This window comes from Lagenorhynchus albirostris, chromosome 9, assembly GCF_949774975.1.
Source record: "Lagenorhynchus albirostris chromosome 9, mLagAlb1.1, whole genome shotgun sequence".
Lineage (NCBI taxonomy): Eukaryota > Metazoa > Chordata > Mammalia > Artiodactyla > Delphinidae > Lagenorhynchus > Lagenorhynchus albirostris.
The window spans coordinates 15589764-15611613 of record NC_083103.1 but is presented as its reverse complement, the minus strand read 5'-3'; the positions used below and the strand labels follow the sequence as shown (position 1 = coordinate 15611613).

Here is a 21850-nt window from a genome sequence, read left to right as displayed (position 1 = left end):
GAGCAGGGGGCTCGGCCTCAGTGTCTGCTGCCCCCTCCCTCCCAACAGTCCACGGGGCCTCAGACTTGGAGCGGCGGAAAGTGCTGAGGGTCAGGACCCCGGCCCCGGGCCAGGTTCCTAAGAGGAAAGTCGAATGGGGGGCTGGGGGCCTGGGAAGCATGGGCGTGGCCAGTGCCCCGAGATGGGGGAGGGCACGGGGATGGGACGGGGGTGCTCTGTCATGTGGCCCAGGAGATGGCCGCGCTGTGCTCCTTGGCCTTCATGCGGAGGGCCGCGATGCTCGACGTCTTGCGGTCTGGCTCACCGTTGAGCTCGTAGCCGTTGAGGCCCGGGTTGAGGCCCGCGGCTCCAAACAGGCTGCCCATGTGCGTCTGGCCCACGTGGCTGCCAGCCCCAGAGACACCCAGGAAGTCGGTGACGCCGCTGGCCCCAGAGCCGGGGGGGTGAGCGTGAGGGGACATGCAGGCGGGCACAGGGTCACAGGGGACCACGCACGCTGGCACTGGTGAGGCAGCCCCGTTGTTGCTGATCCAGGACGGGTTCTGAATCTGGGGAGAGGGGAGGCAGAGATGTCACAGGCTGGCGGGGGCTGGGGTGCGGGAGTACATCGGGGCTTTCCCCTCCCCCACGGATGACCCCTCCTCACTTACGAGCCCACCCTGATGATGAAACCATTCCGGAGCCTTTACTTGGGAGCCTCTCAAAACCTTTATGGCCATCTAGCCCCTTAGGAGCCTTTGGCTTTTAGGCTCTGGCTCCTCTGTTCCCAGGGCCAGGCGAGCGAGCGGCAGACAGAGGTTCCGTTTTAAACTTGAAATTTCATCAAGCGTCTAGTGAAAGGGCTGTCCTGGGGACACAGCTCACCAGCTGAGGGCAGCCCGCAACTTAAAGGCAGATGCAGACTTTGTCTCTGCATCCGTGGACCGCTAGGGTCAGCGACTGTCTCACTCGTCTCTGGCTCTTCCCCAGGCCTGGCAGGCCCTCGAGACTTGATAGACGGGAGCTGACGTGAACCCAGAGAGCTCTGGCACTGGGAACATGGGCTGTGGGCTTGCAGGCTGTGGTGTGGAGGGGATGGGGTGGACAGCGGGGGCCTTCCAGGGGCTCGAGCCCTTGAGGCTTCAGAAGTAACTTCCGGGACTGAAAGGGCTGCCTCAGGAGGTGGTGAGGGGAGGGATGGAGCCGGGCTCGGGGTGGGGTGAGGTGGGGGGGCACATGGAAGGTGTTCAGGCAGCAGGTGGGGTCGACCTGGACATGTTGTCTTCTATCTGTGCAGCTGTAATCCCTTCCCTCCCCAGCTTCCACCTCTGGACCCATTTTCCTCTCAGCGTTTATGGGGAGATAGAACTGGGGACTCAGCCAAAATTACATCCCTCCAAGTGTCCAGGCTGCCTGACTTTACTCACACTACTTCTCGTCCCTTTGCATCCCACTGAGGACTCAAATGCCCCAGGACGAGGGAATGACTGACAGCCATGGAGGAATATGGGAGAAGATGGGACAGACTCCTGGGAGAGCCGTGAACACGCAAAACAACCTTTCTGAAACTGGATAAGTCACAAAGCACTTTCGCACAATCTAATTTAGACCTTCGAACAACCTCTAAAAGAGTTGAGGCAGATGCTTTTTAAAGCCCAATTCACAGGTGAAGAAACCAAGGCTCAGAGAGCTTGTGACTTGCCTGTAGTGAGAAAGCTCTGGAGCTGGGATGACTAAGGACTCCATGTTCATTCCAGCCCTGCCTCAAGGCCTCCAGGCTTTAGGACCCCTCTCCTAGGAAACACTCGGAGTGGCTCCCGGGGGCCCGGAGGCCCCCCTGGCCTTCAGCAAAGCTTCCTCGGTTCTGATGCTCACAGCGCAAGTGGCCAACGTGGCAGAAGAAAACACCACTCTCACCGCCCCGGGCTTCCTTCCCTGAAGTCCAGCCAAGGCTGGGTCAACACTTACGTCGGACAGAAGGAGCTCCGGGCCTCCCACATTCTGGAGAAACGCACACGCCCCGAGTACTCTTTCCGGGGACGGCGCCCCTTCTCAGAGCGTGAGGGGCTGGGGACAGGCACGTACCTGGGCATAGTTCTCCGCTCGGGTGAGGAGGGGCAGCTCGTAGGCCGTGGAGAAGTGGGTTCGAACCTGCTGCATCTGCCCAAAACGCTCCCTCTTCCTCCACTTGGCCCTCCGGTTCTGGAACCAGACCTGCAGGACAGAGCAGTTGTCACGGGGGTCAGGCCAGGAGCTGGAGGCCCCGCCTTCGGGCAGTGCCAGCCTTTCCCTTGAGTCTCACCAGTTGCAGTGTAGGGTCGAGGCCATGGGGCTACAGGTAATGTGTCCGCCTCGGCCTTTATCCTCAAGAGTTTACAATCTAGAATGATAGACGTTGAGAGCCTGGAAGGCACTTTATTCCAGTTTATCATGTGGGCCTGATCTTGGGCCAGTGGCTCCCTTTTTCTAAGCTTCAGAATCTAGAGCAGGCAAGTGTCACACACACAAAACACACGCCACTAGTCATCTTAGCGGTCATCTAACCAACCCCAGCATGGGGGGCGGCCTGATCCACTGGGGCCACAGACTCCTGGGGAGAATCTGATAAGAGCTGTGAGCTCTCACCCAGAAAATCATTCTCTTGGACGATCGCACACATGTGGTTTGCCATCATTTTCCAAAAGGTCTGGGCTTCCTGGGACCTCTCCGCCCAGGTTCAGGATTCCCACTTCCTGAATCCTCTGTGCAGACTTTTGTCGGAAAGAGTCTCCCGGCTCAGAACACCCTGGGTTAAAGATTCTCTGGGGGACAGGGGTTCCGTCGGGCTCCAGAGGCAGTCAGGGACGGCTGTGCGGAGGGAAGGCTGGGGCTGGGCTCCGAGTGCTGGCTGGAGGGACGGAAGTCCAGGCCGAGTTTAGAAACAGCAGGGCACACTCAGGAGACCTCGGGAGGCCACGCTGCCAGTTGGGGGAGTGATGGGAGGGAAAGGGCCATGGAGGTGGGAGGCAGATTGTGGGGGGCCTCAAATGCCAGGTGGAGGGGGTCGCCACGGTGCCTCAAAGAGAGGCAGCTGCTGCAAAATCTCAGGCTGAAAAGTAGCCTGGTGGCGAGGAGGAGAGGAGGCCCACCTGGCACTGAGCATGGGGGTGGGGTGTTGGCGTGACCTGACCAGGTACTGGATGGGGAGGGCGGGCTCTGAGTCAGGTGTGTGAGCCAGGGTCTCTGGCCATGGGGGTGGAGGTGGGGTGGGTCCTTTTCCTTTTGCAGGAGCAAAGTTTCTGGCAGGCTGAGAACTTTCCTAAGGCTCACGGGCAGGAGCTCGCCCTGGGATCTGTTACTCCTGCCAGTGACTTGGGATCTGGGGAGGGGGTGACCGGGACAGGGGAGGGTGGGAGAGGGGGAGTGAGCAGGGCTCAGCTTCCAAGCCAGAAAGGGCTTCAAGCTGAGTCCAGGGCAGACCTCTGAGCTCCGTGGAGGGAGATTCCCGGCAGCTTGATGTGCACCTACCCGCTGCTGACTGAGGTGCACAGGGGCACACCTCAAACAGCACACCGCCCCCGCCAGCAGTCTTGCTGAGAGCAGGGAGCTTCCTCGGACGAGGGGGAGGGAGCTGGGCCTGAGGCCTGGACGGATTCACCATGTGCCAGCATAGAGGCTGCTCGGCCCACGGGTGCCCACTGGGGTGCCTGGCGTAACCACTGGCCTCAGTCTCTGCATCTGGAAAATGGGGCCAATATCTGTGCTGACCTCTTCCCAGGGGTGGTGCCTCTGAGGGCAGCAGGTGAGCTAGATGGGAAATGCTGTCACAGAGTTTTTAGAGTACTTCACTCTTGTTTATCTTATAGCTCCTGACCTTCCTTGCTGTCTTTTGCTAGAAGAAAGAGGTCAGAAAAGAAGGGGGGGGGGTGCGTGGCCCAGGTTAGTGTGCGGAGGGTGGGGGTGAGGAAGGAGGGTGAGGCTGCAGCTCGTCCCAGTACACAAGCATGAGTGTCACACACACAGAGCGCTGCTGGCATCTCTTTCAGCGTCACTCTGTTTCCTGTCTTGACTCTGGTGTAGGAGAGGCGCTCTCCTGGGTCCCCCACCCCCACCCCCGGAGCCAGCCCTCTCTTGGGCTGGAGTCTCAGCCGCTGCCCCACAGCCTCCCGGGGCTTCCTGTCCTCCTGGGGCTCCTGGGGTCCGGGCCCAGGCCGCCCACTGGGAGCCAAGGGCAGATCGGGTCTCCTCTCTGCGCCGCTGAAACGGGATCCCCCTTTATCGGTGGTCTGGAATGGGGGACTGGGGGCAGGATGAGAGAATGAATCAGAGGCGCTTGTTTTCATTTCATGTTTAATTTCCTGCAGGCTTAGCTCAGTCTTTCCGCTCCTTCCTCAGCCCCCCAGGGTTCTCTGAGGGGGAGGCCAGCGGGAGGGGAGAAGCCCACTGGAGGCATCTAGATATATGACTGCTTTCTTTCTTTGAGGCCGGGGAGAAGGCTAGAAAAAGGTGACGTGTCTGCCACTGGGGGGTTGCTGTTGAGTCTCTGTGGACTCGGTCCCGTGGTGGGATCCAGAGGTGCTGGTGGAGGTGACACGCAGGCGTGGGCTGGGCTGGGAGGGACACGGATGGGGAAGGAGGCAGCCCAGTATCCTGCACGGGGGCCTGGGGTTGAGGGGAGGAGCAGAGTGGGGGGAGACGGAGTGCGTGGTGGTGGCTGGAGGTGAGCGCGGGGGAAGAGGCGGGGGAGAGGGGAGACCTGGGTTCTCCGGGAAGATAGATGAGCCCGGGGGAGAGGCAGCTGAGAGAGCACTGTCTTGGGGAGGGAGTGGAAGAGGGTCAGGCTGAGGGATTTATTTGAGGGCTAAAGATGGAGATCGTGGGAGGCGGCACAGCTGCGTGGAGCAGGCCGATGGGAGAAGAGCTGCCCACCTCCACTCTCTCCTCCGGGTCTTTCCTCCCTGGGCCTTACCCTGCATACGAGGCTGGAGGTTTTCTGCCCAGACGAGGCTTAAGCTAAGTCAGCCTCCTGGTCCTCGGCCTCCTCACACCTCAATCGGGTGGCGGCAGGGGTATCCTCGCGGGCCCCTTCTGTGCTCACATCCAAGGGTCCTGAGACTCAGAGCATCCTTCCACTTCTGACCCTTGGGGCCTGGGGCTGTGACAGCTGCCCCCGTAGGTGCTCCGTGCCTCAGGCTCTGTGGCCCTAGGCCTGTCTCCACTGTGCAACCCCAGAAGGAAGGGGGACTGCAAGGCCCAGGACCACCCTGCTCCCAGCCCACCCCAGCCCGGGCCCGCTCAGCACAGGCCTCTCCCCGAGGAACCAACCATCTTGGCAGGGTCCTTGCTAACCGCAGCCCATGTTGGGCCAGGGCGGGGTGGCCCGGCGCAGGGAGGCCTCTGTCTTATTTTCTTCAGACACCAGCTGCGGAGACTGGAGTCCCAGACAGCAGGGAAAGGCCCCTGCAGCCCCCTGGAGCGGGGCCAAGCCCCGGGCTTCTTCCCAGGAAAGGTCCATCTCGGGGGCCCCATCACCCCCTCCCTGTCCCCACTGCCACTCTACGCCAGGCACCTGGCTTCCCACCAGCTGAGCACGGGCCCTAAACAAACTCAGCAGAGGCAAGCAGGGAGATCCATCCCCACATCCCCCATCCCTGGGGCACTGCCAGGCTCAACCCAGAGGTCTGACATACATGACAGTCCCACCCACCCTGCTGCCTTTATACAAAGAAAAGTCTCAGAACAACCTGGCATGTGTCCTGCTACAGCAAACTAAAGTAAAAGAAGCACTGGGCTGGAACTCAGGGTCCCACGTTCTATTCTCAGCACTGCCACTGAATCACCTTTCCTGAGTCACCCGATCACAGGTGATCGCTTCCTGCCTCTGGGCCTCTTCTTCCTTGATATCAAATGAGAGGACCAGGTGATCCTTTCCAGCACTAGCATTCTATACTTCTATGGCCCTTCCCTTAGATGATAAGATATGCACACATTAGAGTTTCCCTTTCTGCCTTGGCTGCCAGGAAGCTCAGGGTTGAAATTTGCACTCAGTGGCAAATATGATCCTTAGTCTAGATCTTTGACATAAATACCTTCCCATTTCATGACTTTGTTCTTGTTCTTAGATGAAAATAATAAACCTTTAATTGTAAGCTACCCCAGCTCCTTTTTGGAAGTAGGCATAAATGTGTCTGTGTGTTTGTGTGTGAGTGTGTGTCTGTGTGTGTGTATGCAGGGAGAGCGCTCCATTTTAGCACTCCATTGTGGTGCCTGAAAAATGTAAAACGTACCCCAGTGTCATTTCCATGTGTTGTACTAGAAGGACCATCCTTCTTTTGATACTAAGTGAATTTTACTTCTTGGCACTCCTGTCCATTTGTTAGGGACACACATGTGTACTGCACAGAAAATGAACGGTTTGCTTCACACAAACGCAGCATCTACAGGAATGCCCCATAACAGCCACCCGCTCTCCACCTACTCCTTTAGCTCCTCCCAAATCCATTGGCTGAGCTGAGGCCAGATGCTGTGGCTCCTGTCCAGACTCTTGAGGCACCAGGAAGTCGCATGAGTCAGGTGGGACAATGGGTGTGAGAAGGTTTCTGGAATCACAGTGAGGCCTCAGCTGCCCTGCCTTTCTTCCCCAAACACTTACTGCGAACTGGAGAGGAATAAACCGGGAAGCTTGTTTTTGGGAATTTACAGATAAACGACCTGACTGCTCAGAACGCCCTCGGGTTCCTGCTGTTTCTGGATGGCTGTGTATTCACTGACAACTACCAGTGCCTTTTCATATTAGCCATTTTATTTTATTTTACTCTATTTTATTATTATTATTTTTAATTTTTGGCTGCACCGCATGGCATGTGGGATCTCAGTTCCACAACCAGGGATCTAACCCGAGCCCCCTGCAGTGGAAGCGTCGAGTCTTAACCACTGGACCAGCAGGGAAGTCCCCCACATTAGCCATTTTAGATGAAAACGTTTCTGGACCATATTACAAATGCCTCTGCCTTTTTAAACAGAGCATGGTTGAGACTGATGAACCTTTTATTGATGCCTTAGAAACACTGCTGAAGATTCTCTAGTGAACAAATGCAAGAGAAGGCGCCCTTGGGGTCTGCGAAGTAACAGGGCTTTTTGTCCTGGTGCTGAAAAGACCTGAGCAGAGCTGTGCTGAGCTGATCTGAACTGTGCTGCTTGTTTTAAAAAAACTCCTCTTTGCTCTGAAGCTGTTGATTTCCACAGCCCACAGGAGGGGGAAAATAGCTATCTGCCAACACCTGGTTTGCTGTTTCTAACATGCTCTGGGTTGGAAAGGCAGGCTGAACATGACGTTTATTCTGTGTTACGCTGAAGCTGTGTCTGGGGTACTTAGAGGACTTTGATTCCTTTCTGGTTCTTTCTCTGCTGTAATTTCATGCAGGGAGGGAAGACACACCTTTGTGGTCAAAGGAGGTCACTTGGTCCACGTATGTTTATTTTTTGCTTTTGTTGCTCTGAGTTCGGCCTTCTCTAATCGGTAGGAATACAGTGTTGAACAACAGACAGTACCTGCCCTCAAGGAGCTCATATTCCAGTGAGAGGAGACAAACAGATAAAATATTTTAAGCCGTCATAAATTCTATAAAAAAGATAAAATAGGACAATGTGGTAGAAGCTGACCTGGTTTGCTTGTGTTGTTTTGTGTTAATTTGGGTTGAGTTGTGTTGCCTTGGGTTGAGCTGTATTGGGTTCTATTGTGTTATGTTGGGTTGGGTTGAGCTGTGTTAGGTTTTGTTGTGTTGTGTCGGTTTTGGTGGGTTCTGTTACTGTGTTGAGCTGTGTCATGTTGTGTTGGGTTGTGTTGAGCTGTGTTGGGTTAGGTTATGTTGTGTTGTGTCGGCCTCTGTTGGGTTGCATTGAGCTCTGTTGGGCTGTGTTGGGTTGAGCTCTGTTGGTTTACGTTATGCTGTGTTGTGTTGGGCTCTGACAGGCTGTGTTGAGCTGTGTTGAGTTCTGTTGAGCTGTGTTGGTTTAGGTTATATTGTGTTGTGCTGTGCTGGGTTGTACTGTGTTGAGCTGTGTTGAGTTCTGTTGAGTTGAGCTGTGTTGATTTGGGTTATGCTGGGTTGTGTTGTGCTGTGCTGGGTTGTACTGTGTTGAGCTGTGTTGAGTTCTGTTGAGTTGAGCTGTGTTGATTTGGGTTATGCTGGGTTGTGTTGAGCTGTGTTGGGTTGAGCTGTGTTGGTTTAGGTTGTGCTGTGTTGTGTTGTGTTGGGCTGTGCTGGCCTATGTTGAGCTGTGCTGGTTTAGGTTATGTTGTGTTGTGTTGTGTTGGGCTTTGCTGGCCTGTGTTGAGCTGTGTTGAGTTCTGTTGAATTGAGCTGTGTTGATTTGGGTTCTGCTGGCCTGTGTTGAGCTGTGTTGGGTTGAGCTGTGTTGGTTTAGGTTGTGCTGTGTTGTGTTGTGCTGGGCTCTGCTGGCCTGTGTTGAGCTGTGTTGAGCTCTGTCGGGTTGTGCTGGGTTGAGTGTTTTGGTGGTCGGGTGATGGTGGGGGCCCCTTCTTTAGCCATGGTGGTCGGGAGGACTTCTCAGAGGAGGCATACTGAGTTGGAACCTGCAAGATGGAGGACGAGGCAGCCATCCTGGGCAAAAAGAAGATCTGGGTTGTCTCTGTTTCTGCCACTGGGCTGCTATGGATGTATTTAAGTTCGGCCTGTTTCCTTTCTAAGAGATAGGCCTTCCAGAGCACAGACCAGTTACCATCTCCTTCATGAAAGGGACTGGACTCCCACACTACGTAGAACTCAGAAGTACAGCTTACAGGCTTCCTGCCCGTCCACTGGGAGCTTCGCCCCAGCTCCAACCAGAGCAAGAGGCCAGACAGTGAAGTGAGTAGAAGCCGACTTGCTCTGGTTGGAGCCGGGGCATGAGGGGTGGGCTCCTTGCACCGAGGTGAAGAAAGCCCTGGCGTGACCGGGGACAGTCAGGCGGTCCCAGCTCTGGCCACCATCCCAAGGGCAGGCCCTGCTCTCCCGCGCCCTCCCAGGCGCCTTCACTGACCTGCACGCGGGCCTCGGTGAGGTCGGTCCTCATGGCCAGCTGCTCCCGCGCGTACACGTCGGGGTAGTGGGTCTTCTGGAAGACTTTCTCCAGCTCCTCCAGCTGGTAGCTGGTGAAGGTCGTTCGGTTCCGCCGCTTCTTGCCCTTGTTGCTCTCGGAGTCCGCCTTCTCCAGTGGGCTGGGGAGGTCGGCGCTGGCCCGGTCCTGGGGCCCCTTCACCCCAGCCTCCTTCACGCTGAGGTAGCTGCTGTCCATCCCCACGGTGTCAGAGTCGGGCGGCAACTCTGGCTCACCCAGGGAGCTCTCTTTGGCTGAGGGGGGAGGAAAGAAGGTCAAAAAACAGTGGCTGAACCAAGCATGAGAGGAGGGAGGGACCAGGGAGCCATCCCTTGCCTTTGCCCTCTCAGGGAAGTATTGGGTGCGAGGTCAGGAGGCCCAGGTTCTAACCCTGGCTTGCCATTAACATGCTGTGTGACCTTGGGCGAGTCTCTGAGCCTCTCTGTCCTCATCTCAGCATGGGCTCCTTTCCACACCAATGTCCTGTGACTCTGGGTCAGCCAATCTGACCTCTATAACATTTAATCTCCACCCCACTGACCCTGGGCTCCTCCCTCTAGAAGGACTCCCTTTGCCAGCACTTCTTCGGGCGTCGAGGTTGCTGACTCAGTGCCTCGGACTCCCAGAGTGGGAAGGAAAACTCAGTCAGCAGCCATATCTGGCCCAACTGGGCTTGGAGTGAGGAGGAGAGGCCCCGCCTTTCCTGGCCTGGTCCTGTTTGGGGTTTAGCAGGGGCTCTGGAGACTCTGCCCAAGAATCCAGCGCTGAGGGGTCCTGTCCCGGCACCCTCCACACTGGTCTCACCTATTGTCCAAGTGGTGACCTGCCCCTCCAGGTGGGGGGCATGTTTACTAAGGAAGTGGGGCACCTCCCCCTGACACGCCCAGGATGCTGACACGGGGGACCCAGCAGACTTACACAAAGCTCACGGCCCAGGCCCACAGCCACTGCTGTCTAACAGAACGGGGCTCTGCCCGCTGATTCCTGGATGCTTAGAGCTGCAAAGGACCAGTCAGCCCACAAGGGTCAAGGGTGGAGCGGGAAGTAGCTTGTCCAAGTCCAAAGAGCCCAGTTAGCACCCTGGGCACACACTCGCCTCAGGGCAGGGGTCAGAGCACAGGCTCTGGAACTGGCACCAGGGGTGTGAGTCCCAGCTGGGTGCTTTGGACAGTTCACCTAACCTCTTTATGCCTCAGTTTCCCCCTCTATAAAATGGGGATGCAGAATCCTGTAGGATCTTCCTCACAGGGTAGTTGTGGGATTAAAAAGGCTGACGCACAGAGCACTCAGCGTGGTCCCGGCTAGGCAGCCTTCTGCCCGTACCATTAAGTTACTCCCAGTTCTGGTCTAGACTTGTGAGCAGAAGATTCTGACCCTGGAGAAGTCCTCCAAGTGGGCAGGCCCTCCCTGGAGGCCCCAAGCGCAGGAGCGTGTGCACATGCTGTGGGGAGGGCGCTGGACTGGTGTCTGGAGACAGGGGTGTGAGCACCTCTCTGAGCCAAATTCCATTGACTGTGACTCTTGTAGAGTGAAATAACATACAGGATTAATAAGACGTGTGGGGAGCACTTGACGAAACCTTTCACACGCGCAAGCTCTGATTATGACAAGGATTTGTGGTCGGTGTGAGCACCAACCACTCTGACCCTCGGTCTCCTCTTCTAGGAAGAGATCTGAGCAGCGGGCATTAAGTCAGGACCATGCCTCTAGCCCAGGTCTCTTAACCCTGTCCGGGTCCTAGGGCCGAAGCTTCAGGTTCAGTCTCGCCCCTGGCTTTCTGTGTACACTGGGGGCTCTCTTACTGCTGGGGAAGCTGAGAGGGACGTTTTGCTCTCTGTCATTCTCACCTCCCTCTTCAAGGGACTGAGGAAATCGGGGTGGAGGTGAATGCCCAGAGTGGGCCTGGAAGCAGTTTTGGGAGGCTGTTCCTGAGGGCCACTGGCAGCGTCGATACCAGCAGGGTGGGGGGCTGACCCTCAGGCATCACATATGACACCCACGTAAGCCCAGACACAGGCAGACCGCCACGGCTTTGGTGACAGCATCATGCAAGCTGCAGCTGGCAGCCGGGCCAAGAGCTTTCAGCAAAGATATTTATCTTCCTGGCAGACAAGTAAGTTTTATGTTTTGGGTTTTTTTTTTTTAAGGAGAAGAAATCCCACCCAGCCTCACCAAAAATAAACATCTCTGTTATGCAACTTCCTGGAGGCTAGACTTGGTGGGGGGGCAGCCCCTGCCCCCTCTGCCCTGGCACTGCTCCCCAGGCCCCATCCCATGACCCTGTAGACCCTTACCGTATCCTCTGGCCTTCAGCCTGGGATCGGGACCACCCCATACAACAGCAGGGGCTGGGCCATGCAGGGGAAGCTCCATGTTATAAAAAGCAAGTGTTGGTAGGGACCAAACTCCTCATGTGAAGTCAGGGGAAACTGAGGCCAGAGAGAGCGGGAAATGTGCTCTCATTAGCGACAGGGTGCAGCCTCTCAGCCCTTGGTTGGTCCTTTACTCCTACCCATGGTCTCGCGGCCTCTCCTGGGGAGAGAGGTAGGACCAGAAGGAATCCAGGGGCCTCACATAACCAAGAGGCTTGGTCTGCGCATCCTGGGGTCAGAAGGACCAGCCCCAGAGGAGGAGAGAGTGCGGATGTGGCCTCTGGGAGAAGCTCCCCAGCGTGGGCTCAGCTAGGGGGGAGGCGGCAGAATGTCCAGTCTTCCAAGAAGAGGAGTAAGAATCCAGTTTCCCCCCCTCCAGCCACCCACTGAGAGGGAGCGAGTGGGTCAGGAGTGGGGAGACAGCATGGCGTGTGCAAAGACCACCAGACCGAGAGATGGGAGATCTGTTCGCAGTCCCGGCTCTCCCAAAGTCTGCCTGAGACTTCAGAGGACGCCTTTTATGTCCCAGAGCCTCATCTGCACACGGGAGCAGGCACGCCCTGTCTGGTGTCACAGCTTTGGCCCGGTGGAGTAAGTCGCCCTCCCGTCTTAGGGACCAGTGGGACCTTCCCCTTGGGATCTGGAGTGGGGAGAAGAGGGGAGAGGATGGGGCCATGTCTGTCCAGGCAAATGTCAGCTCACTGGAAAGGCTTAGAGATGAAGGAATTCTGGCAAAACTGAGGTTTCTCTGGTCCTTGAAGAGGGAAGGAATCTTCCGAATCTCCATCTTGATTAGTGATCATCTTGCTTTAAATTCTGAGGTTGGGCCCCTCATTTAGACAACAAAGGAAAATCCCCCAAGGTTCTGACCCAACTGGTCAGAACGACAAGCCAAGGAAGTCCCTCCCAGGTGCTCAGGGCATCAGTTTCCACCTGCTGCCACCCCACAGCATCTCTACAAAGTGCTGTCATCCAGGCTTTGGTGACAGAGAGCTCACGCCCCCAGGACAGCTGGACCATCTGTCCTTAGGTCCAGCCCGTCTCCTGTAGGGTCTGGCTCATTGGTCCTGGTTCAAAACGTCCCGGGGCCTTTCCCAAGCCAGCCCTGCGGACATCTGGAGACGGCTGCCACGCCTCTCGTCTTCCATCCTCCTGAGTAAATAATTACAGTTCCCACCGCTCTTCTGCAGGAGGTCCTGAGTTTAACAGGCCTGCCTGAGGCAGGTGGGTGCCAGGGATGGGACAGGTGATGGTGTTGGGCTCTGGGCAAAGCTAGCAGATCGCTCTGCAACTAGATGATCCAGAGAGGGCCGGGTGGAGACTTGGTACCGTGGCCCGAGGCCTGGCGCTGGTCAGGGTCCAGCTCGCTCTGTGACTCCCTCCTCAAGACAGCCACTGAAAACGGGGCCCGAGACTCAGGCTGAATTACTCCTGAACAAAGGAAAGCACTGACCTCCTTGGTCTCCCTCACCCCCACCTCTGTCCACCTGCCTGGAATGTCCCTTTTTTTCCAGCTGACCTCCAAGGTCCAATCAAGCACCAGCTCCTCCAGGAAGCCCTCTCAGACTGGGGCAGTCACACAGACCCCGCCATCCAATTACTGGCTGTGTTTTCGGACTAGTATATAATCAAACCCCAAACGTCCAGCTCCTCCTAGAGAATCAGTTCCCTGTGGGTTGGGACCTCAGGCAATTTTCCTTTCTCAGCCCAGGATGGGACAGGCAGCAGACAGGAGGAAGAGGTTACTGAAGAATCAACGAACCATTTCTAACAAACAAACATCACTGAGCTCTCACTCTGTCCAGCTACCTCTGTGCACCTGCTGCGTGCCAGGACCTATAGGGTACGTACAGAGATGTTTGTTGAATGAACACATCCCCGTAAACACTGAGGAGAAAGGCGGCGATGATACATGAGAAAAATGCCCGTAGTGACGAACGCCTCCAGCAGAGGCTGACACAGAAGGGGGAGGTGAGATCACCGAGGGAGAGAGGAAAAGACGGAGGACGGAAGGAGGGAGGGAAGCAGGAAGGAGAGGAGAAAGACCAGGCAGACATGGAAGGATGTCTCCACGCAGCAAGCAAGAGGGTCAGGGAGGCAGGAGGAGAAGCACAGAGATGGGCTTCACGGAGCGCGGCTCCGGAATTGAAATGCCCACGAAACCCAGTCCAGCATCTGCCAGGAACCAGCTCTGCATCCATCGCGCGGCTATCCTGGGACAGAGAAGAGGCCACCGGGATCTCCCAGCGTGCCCCGCTGCTGGGCCCACCTTCTTGAGGCCCAATAGCATCCGGCACTGGCGTGAAGCTGAGCAGCAACAGAGCCCCTTTGGGTCCAGGCCACCTGCCTCCCTGGCTGGCTTCCCCCCATCCTCCCTGGGGCAACTGGCCTGGTGCTATGCTGACACCCCGCCCAGAGTGGGAAGGGATCCCTGGGCGGACTTTGTCCCAGGCTGTGTGGCCCAAGACAACGTAATCGCAAGCTGCAGCTTCCCCGAGAATGTCTTGATCTGGAAATACGTCCCAGGCTACCCAGAGGAGTCAAGTAATGTGCACAGAACCCCGTGAGTCATCCCAGTCGCTGGCCCTTCAAACAACCCCAGGCAAAGACTCCCATCGACCACTTCTGATGAAGTGGGAAGCATTCTTCGGTTCGAGGTTATATTCTCCATCAGGAGCCGCAGAAGGCCCTTGGGCCTCTGCCTGAACTCCCCTGGGGAGGAGGCCTGGCCTCTCCTGGGAGCCACCTGGTCTGCTGCCGGACAGCCCTGGCTGTTGGATTTCAAGAAATCCAACGAGAAACGGGAAACCTTTCTTCATTCCCTTAACCTCTAGCCACTCGTCCTGGTTCAACCCTAGGGTGTCACTCTACTCTAGACTTTTTTTGACATGAAAGGCCTTGAAAGATTTCCAAAGGTGACCGTGATTTTTTTTTCATGACTGTGATTTCCAGAGAATTTTTTTTATGGCTGTGATTTAAAGAGAATGAACTTCTGAAGCCATTTGGGGACAGGGTGCTGCAGGCCTCTGTGTGCGTATCCCTCCCGTGTGCACGGATGTGCGCCCTCGGGCATGGGTGTGAACGTGACCCTGTAGATACACGCGGGTGGGTATGGACGTGGGTGGTGCGTGCGTGCGTGTGTGCGTGTGTGTGTGCGTGTGCGTGTGTACCCTTGCACATGGAGGGTCTAAGGGGTTTGAGTAATTTTATCCTCCGTGCTTTTGATTACATCTATTTTTCCTCCAAACATCTGCTTTGTGGGGGACATGCCGCTTACTCTGTTCTCGGGTGAGCCGGCCGCATGCCCTGTGGCAGTGTGCACACCGCCGATGCAACCTCCTTAAACAAAACAGGCCAGCGTGAGGCCCTTTCATGCTATTTAAAGGGCACTGACTAAGCCCACTGCTGTCCAAACAGTCGTGCGGGGGTGGGGGCAGAGGTGAAAGGTGAGCCATGGATTATAACCCCAGCCTACCTCATCTGCCGCTGGACTCTGTCCAGAGTTCAGCTTAGACGGCCCTAGTTTTAGCTCCAGGCCCAAGAAATAACACCAAAGGGGTAGCAGTAACTGGAGCGGCATTTCAGCAAACGTGCAGGGAGCCTATCAGCGCGTACCCAGTAGAGACGGACGGTGCTCCTGCCCTGGAGGAACTGCCAGTTTGTAGAGAGGAAGCTCAAGGGCTCAGGCCAGCCACCCACGAGGTGACTTAGGCACTCCTGTCACCAACATGCACCCACCCAAGCCCTAAATGTGCCTCTCAGAACAAGGAAAGCCCGAGAAACTGTCACAGATCACAGAAGGCTAAGGAGACATGAGGACTAAATGTGTTGCGGTATCCAGGACAGGGTCTTGAAACAGTAAAAGGACATTAGGGAAAAACTAGTGAAATCTGATTAAAATGTGGAGCTTAGGTAGCAGTAACGTTAAAACTAAAACAAGATGGGTAAAATATTTGAATGGACATTTCACCCAAGAAGATATACATGGAAATCAGCATGACGACCCCCTCAGTGTATTATCCACTAGGGATATTCAAACTAACCCCCCCTTGAGATATGGCTACACACCTATTGCAATGGGAATAAAAAATCTGATGATACCAAGTGATAGCGAGGATATGAAGCACCCGGAACTCTCATTCTTCGCCGGTGGGAAAACACCGTGGCATTGTCTTGTAAAATTAAACACACTCGTATGGCTAGACCCAGAAATCCCACTGCTAGGCATTTGCCCTAAAGAAACAAAGACTTATTTTCATTGCAAACGTGTATGCAAATGTACATAGCAGCTTTGCTCATCATCACGCCAAACTGGAAACAACCCAAATGTCTTTTAACAGGTGGAACAGCCATGCAGTGGGATGCTACAGAGGTAAAAGGAGCAAACTAGTGATACGAACAATGGCACGGATGACTCTCAAAGACAGCATCATGGTCTGTACAAGAAGTCAGTCTCAAAATGTACATAGTGCGTGACTCTACTTATTTATCGCATGGTATTCTGGGGAAGGTAACAGTACTAGGATGGAGAACAGATCACTGGTTGCCAAGGGCTGGGGAGGGGGCAGGTTTAGACCACAAAGGGCTGGTGTTCAGAACTATCCTATCTCGTTTCCCAGTTGTGATGGTGAGTACGTGGGTCTGTAAGGAATGTGTTCAAATTCATAAAATAATACCCCCCGTTTTAATTTTACACCATGCTGTTTTAAAAATAAAAAATATGTAAACGATACAGAAAATTAAAAATTGGGTTTAAAAATAGTAAAGAAAAACTAAGTAAGTAAAAAGTTTGTATGTCTTCACCCAGAAATCTCACTTCTAGGGATTTAAACTAAAGACAGAATTAGGGATGGGCACAAAGAATTAACTAGAGAGAAAGTTCATCATGGCATTATTATATGGAAAAACTGAAAATAACCAAAATATTCAATAATAGGAGATTGGTTAAATAAAGGACGATATTTCCGTAACTGGAAGATCCTTCCTGATTTTCTTTATTCTACAGACTGTTTCTCTCTTGGCATTTAATACACATTATTTTGTTTCTATTTGCTTTTCCTTTATTTATTGTCTCTCTCTCTCCCTTCCATAAAACAGGGAATATATCTGCATATACTTGTTTTGTTTAGCCCTTTTGTTTAATGCCTAGTATTGTGGCTGGTATGCAGAAGGGGTTCAATAAACATTTGATGAAAAAGGAGTGAAACTGATGTGAAAGAACAGCATTTTAGTAACTGAAAGATGTTCGTGTTATAGTAAGTAAATCTCATTTTGAAAAAAAGGGGAGGTAGGGGTGGGGTACCTGTCCTTAGAAAATATTAGAGGTTTCCAGAGGTAAGAATACTGGTATCTGGGTTTTGTTCCTTTTTTTTTCTCGTCTGACTTAATTTTCTATTTGTCTTACCATGACCAGAAATGGCTTTTATCATTTTAAAATGCTATGTGGAAGCAGCGATTAGAATCCTGAGTGATGTCTGCTCTGGCAGGTGTTGGATTCGGCTGTGTGATGTGGGAGGTGGGTGTGAGCGCCACGGGGGAGCCGGGTGGAGGAAGGGTAGGGATGCTTCAGCGAAAGGCCCCTTTCGCGGTGGGGATTGGCCACTGTCCTCACAAACTGGGCTGCCCCCCCCCGCCCCCGCCCCTTAACTCTGAGGCCTCTTGGATACTGGAGATTCCCAGAGCTCTGGCTTAAGTGTAGACCTCATTGGTTTCTCTGCCCTCAGACTCACCGCCCTCAACTACAACCAGAGAGAGTGTCTAAAGCACACATCCCATCTAGTGTGAGCCTGTCTAGAGGCCCTCCACTGGTGCCCAGAGCCCTCATTAGGATGGTCAGATAGAATACAGGGTGCTCAGTTAAATTAGAATTTCAGAGAAACAGTTATTTTTTAAGTGTAAGTATGTCCCGAATATTGGATGGGGCATACTAATACTAAAACTTATTTATTATTTATTTGAAATTCAAATTAAATGGAGCGCCCTGGTTTTGTTGTTAGTTTTTTGCTAAATCTGCCAGCTCTTCAAGTCAGGCTGACTGTGGCATTCAGGATTCCCCAGGCGGGACTGACACTGGTTCTCCTCACAGACTTACATCTTTCCACACCCCACCGCTGCGCCTCGCTTCCGGTCCCACAGACCTGCCCTCGTGCCTCCCGTACACTGCTCGAGCGGCTTCAGGCTACCCCATTCCTGCATATGGGCTCTTCCTTCTAACTGGAATGCCCTTCTGCCCCTCATGCATCTGGCTAACTCCTCCTCTCCCTGCGTATCTTCCTCTGTAAATTTTGTGGCTTTTCCCCCCCCGTTACATAGAATTATCTATGTTCTATATGGAAATTAAAAAAAAAAAATCAAGACAGACCAAAAGAAGAAAACTGTAACACACAAACACAAAAGGGAAACATAATTTTTTTTTGGTACAAGTCTTTTTTTTTTTTAACCTAACACTATCCTGTATCTTTCCATCCTATTCTATATTCTTCTACTACATCGTTTTTAGTGGCTGCATAGTATTTCACCACACGGACAAACTATTTTATTTCATCAGTCCTTTACTGCTGGTCACGTGGATCGCTGATGGTTTGAAATGATAACAGGCCTGGGATGAATATCCTTTCAGTTAAATCCCTTGATACTTTCATGGTAATTACCTTAGAAGAAGCTCCAGGAACTAGAAATACCGAGTTAGATCACAGTCACACCTTAAGAGCTCTGATAAATGTGTCTTCTAGAAATCTGCCAATTTCCTCCGTGTGCCCACCTGCTTCAGGGCCAATACCAGTCATTATACTGTTTTTTAAAATCTTTGCCAGTGTGAAGGATAAAAGTGAAATCTTGTTTGAATTTACATTTTTTTATTACTAGTAAAGTTAACCTTTTATTTGTTGTATTTCTTCTTTGATGAATTGTTTCTACTGGGCTTCCAAGGTTCAGTGCAAGGCCGACCCCTTCTTCCTCCCTGACCCCGGGGGGCTGGGCTTACCTCTTAAACACTGGATTCTCTGCTCTAGAGCACTGGTGTGTGGTCCTGCTTCCCACTCCACTGTGAGCGGTTCAGAGCAGGGCCTCCCTGACGTACAGCTGGGTCCTGAGCTGGGCCCGGGCTCCTTCTGCCTTTGGTAGCGCCGGGGCAGCTCTGCACGCCCTGCTGAGGTGATGGGGCGCCCATAGGAAAGGGACCCAAGGCCACGAGGCTGAACTCCGGAGCCGGGGGGCCTCGGTCCCTCAGCACACACTGCTGTGTGTGGGCCTTGCGGGATGATGGGGCTCAGAGAAACCAGCCACGGGGCAGGGCATGAAGGGCCAAAGGTGGCCCCGCTGCTGCTAGGGCCCTGGGCAAACCTTTTAGTTTCTCTGCTTCCTCATGTCAACAAGTATTGCCGGATTTCCTGCCAGCGAGAGGAGAGAAGGGGTTATGGAGAAGGCGCAGCCCCTACAGGAAGCCAAGACTGAGGAGGAGTCGCGGGGCCCTGGGACGCCATGCGCACCCACCGGGCAGGTTCCCGGGTCCCCGCATAAAGGCTTTAGGCAGCACCCCCAATCCAGCATGATCAAGGCTGCAGTGGCTCACACTGGCCACCAGGAGGCACTGCAGTCCCAATTAAGTTCCTCGGGGCCAGAGGTGATGCCCCAGGGTCCCGGCTTCAGACGAAGTTTCTCCAAGTTTGGTTAAAGGCACAGGCCCTCCCTGGGAGGGTTGGCCAAACAAGCAGTTATTCAGTCCTACTATGTGTCTGCCGCTGTCTCAGCCCTACAAGGGACACAGGGGTGGATGAGGTGGGTCCCTGCCCTTCCCCAAAGAGCTCTTTCCTCCTCTGGTTCTGAGGGTTTCCACATTCTTGACTTCAGAATTCCCACATGGTGGCTTTCTTCAGCACCCTCGTTCTACAGATGGACAAACTGAGGCTCAGAGAGAAGGAATCCATTGAACGTCACCACCACTGGGTGCCAGGCCTGACCTGAGCTCCTGATTCCCCAGAGTCACCTCCCTTCGTGGAGACTCTGGGGAATCCTCGGTCTTCTAGCTACTTACAAGGGAGCCATGCAAGTGCTACCCACACCCAGGTTTTGCCCAGGTGGCTGTCCACGCAGCTGGCGGATCTGTTGCCAACTCTTCTGTGGGCTCTTCCCCAGGGAAGCGTCAGCAGAGGCGGGGGCTGCAGCCCCCTCCTCCATCACTCCACTCTCACACAGCTCTCTTGGTTCTTCCCACACACTGAGGTGGGGAGGTTTCCTGTGGTCCAGAGGATGGAGGGCGCTTCCCAGAACCAAGGAAGGAAAAGGAATTAGCACTGGGATGCTTCATGCTTTACCCAGTACTAGCACACCTGTCATGCCACCACTGCTGCTCTTCACAACCACCATGTGAAATATGCCCATTTGACAGCCCCAGAGACTGAGGCCAGAGGGAGTAAAGGACTTGTCTAAGAATACACAACTGGTGAGAGGCAGAGCTGAGGTCTGACCCCTAAGCCTGCGGCAGTTCCTCTGGGTCCTCCTGGAGTGGATACCCTGTGTGGGGCTGGGACGGGACAGCCAGAAGACAGGGTCAGGGAGGAAGGGAAAAAGTGGGAGTCACAGGAGAATGGCTCCTCTCTGACACCTCTACATCTGCCCCATCACATCCGACCTTCAGTGCTGGCCCTGATGAAACTGTCCTGATAGAATTTCATCGACCATCTGGGACCTCAAATGTGGACCCATGCCTTTTCCTGGGACCTTGTTTTCAGGGTCCCCTCCATCCCCCAGCTAATTCTTTCTTGTTTTCTTTCGGACACCGGGTCTCAATTTGCATTTGTTCTCCGCTAAATACCGAAGTATTTCGAGGTAAAGAGGCATATGTCTGCAACTTACTCTTAAACGGTTCAGAAAGAAAGAATACGTATCTGTGTATAGGTATGTATATTGATACATACATATATACAAGAGAGATTGAGAGCGATAACACAAATATAGTAAAACATTAAGATTTGGGGAATCGGTGTCAGGGGGATCTGGGAATTCTTTGTATCCTACATTTAACTTTTTTGATGTCTGAAAATATGTCAAAACAAAAAGCTTTTAAAAAGAAGAAGTATGCAGACAAATGGGAAGAAACCACTTTATCCAGGAATCCCAGTTCGGAAGCCGGCATTTGTCATAATTTGAACAGGACCCAGACCGGGGTTTAGTTAGCAACCTCCCCTCCTCCCCGTCACCAGCACTGTCCACGGCCTCTGCAAATGAGCTTGCACATTGGAATCAAAATCACAAGGCAGAAGCCAACTCTAGGAACAAACCTTGCTTCCCCAGCCCTATGGAAACCCACATTTCCATCCACGGAAGTAACTGGTGACCCCCTTAAAGCACATGGTTCTTCTAAATGCTCTTCCAAGGCCCGAAGGAAGCAGTATTTTGTTAGCTGAGGTCAAATTACTCTCGGACCTTAAAAGTAATAAAAGTACTTTTTATTGTTTGAGCCTATTATAATTTCAGTCCTCCTACAATTAGTCTAAGTGAGTGAGGTTTCCTTGTATCCAAAGAGAAGGGCTTAAAAAGAAAGCCCACTGACAATAGCTGGACCATGGAAGTGACCTAAGTGTCCATTGGCAGATGAATGGAGAAGCAAACTGGTCCAGCCACACGGTGGAGTATTATTCAGCCTCAAAAAGGAAGGAAATTCTGACACCTGCTACAACACAGATGAGCCCTGAAGACACTATGTTGAGTGACACAAGCCAGTCACAAAAAGGCAAATACTGTATGATAGCACTTATATGAGTCCCTCGAGTAGTCAAGTTTATAGAAACAGGAAGTAGAACGATGGTTGCCAGGGGCTGGAGCCCGGGGGTGTGGAGTTAGTGTTTAATGGGGACAGAGCTTCAGTTTTACAAGATGAAAAGAGGATGGATGGTGGTGACAGTTGCACATTATGAATATATTTCATATCACTGGACTGTACACTTAAAAATGGTTAAGATGGGGCTTCCCTGGTGGCGCAGTGGTTGGGAGTCCGCCTGCCGATGCAGGGGACACAGGTTCGTGCCCCGGTCCGGGAAGATCCCACATGCCGCAGAGCGGCCAGGCCCGTGAGCCATGGCCGCTGAGCCTGCACGTCTGGAGCCTGTGCTCCGCAACGGGAGAGGCCACAACAGTGAGAGGCCCACCTACCCCCCCCCAAAAAAAATGGTTAAGATGGTAAATTTTATTATTACTTGTATGTTACTACAATAAAAAAAATTGGAAAAAAAGAAAAGAAAGCCCACTAGCCTGTGTCCCTCAGGGCCTTCACTGCCTTTAGCCCCCGAGGTCCCCTCCGTCCCCCAGCTTATGCCCCAAATTCCTTTTTTTTTGTCTTTTCCCTGATGATGTGACTTGGTTTGCATCTATTCATTGTGCTCCTTCCTTGGTTTACTTGTCTGTTCATTCACCGATAACCTCCC

At 53.5% G+C, this 21850-nt stretch overlaps 1 protein-coding gene across 1 annotated transcript in view; it reads right to left on the bottom strand.

Annotated features, from left to right (window-relative positions):
* Positions 1-218: 218 nt before the first annotated feature.
* ALX4 (ALX homeobox 4) overlaps positions 219-21850 on the bottom strand; it is a 39809-nt gene continuing 18177 nt past the window's right edge. The window contains exons 2-4 of the mRNA XM_060157718.1: positions 9001-9311; positions 2065-2193; positions 219-548 (exon numbers count right to left, since the gene is read on the bottom strand). Coding sequence (XP_060013701.1) covers positions 219-548; positions 2065-2193; positions 9001-9311 — 770 coding nt within the window. The remainder of the gene's footprint in view (positions 549-2064; positions 2194-9000; positions 9312-21850) is intronic.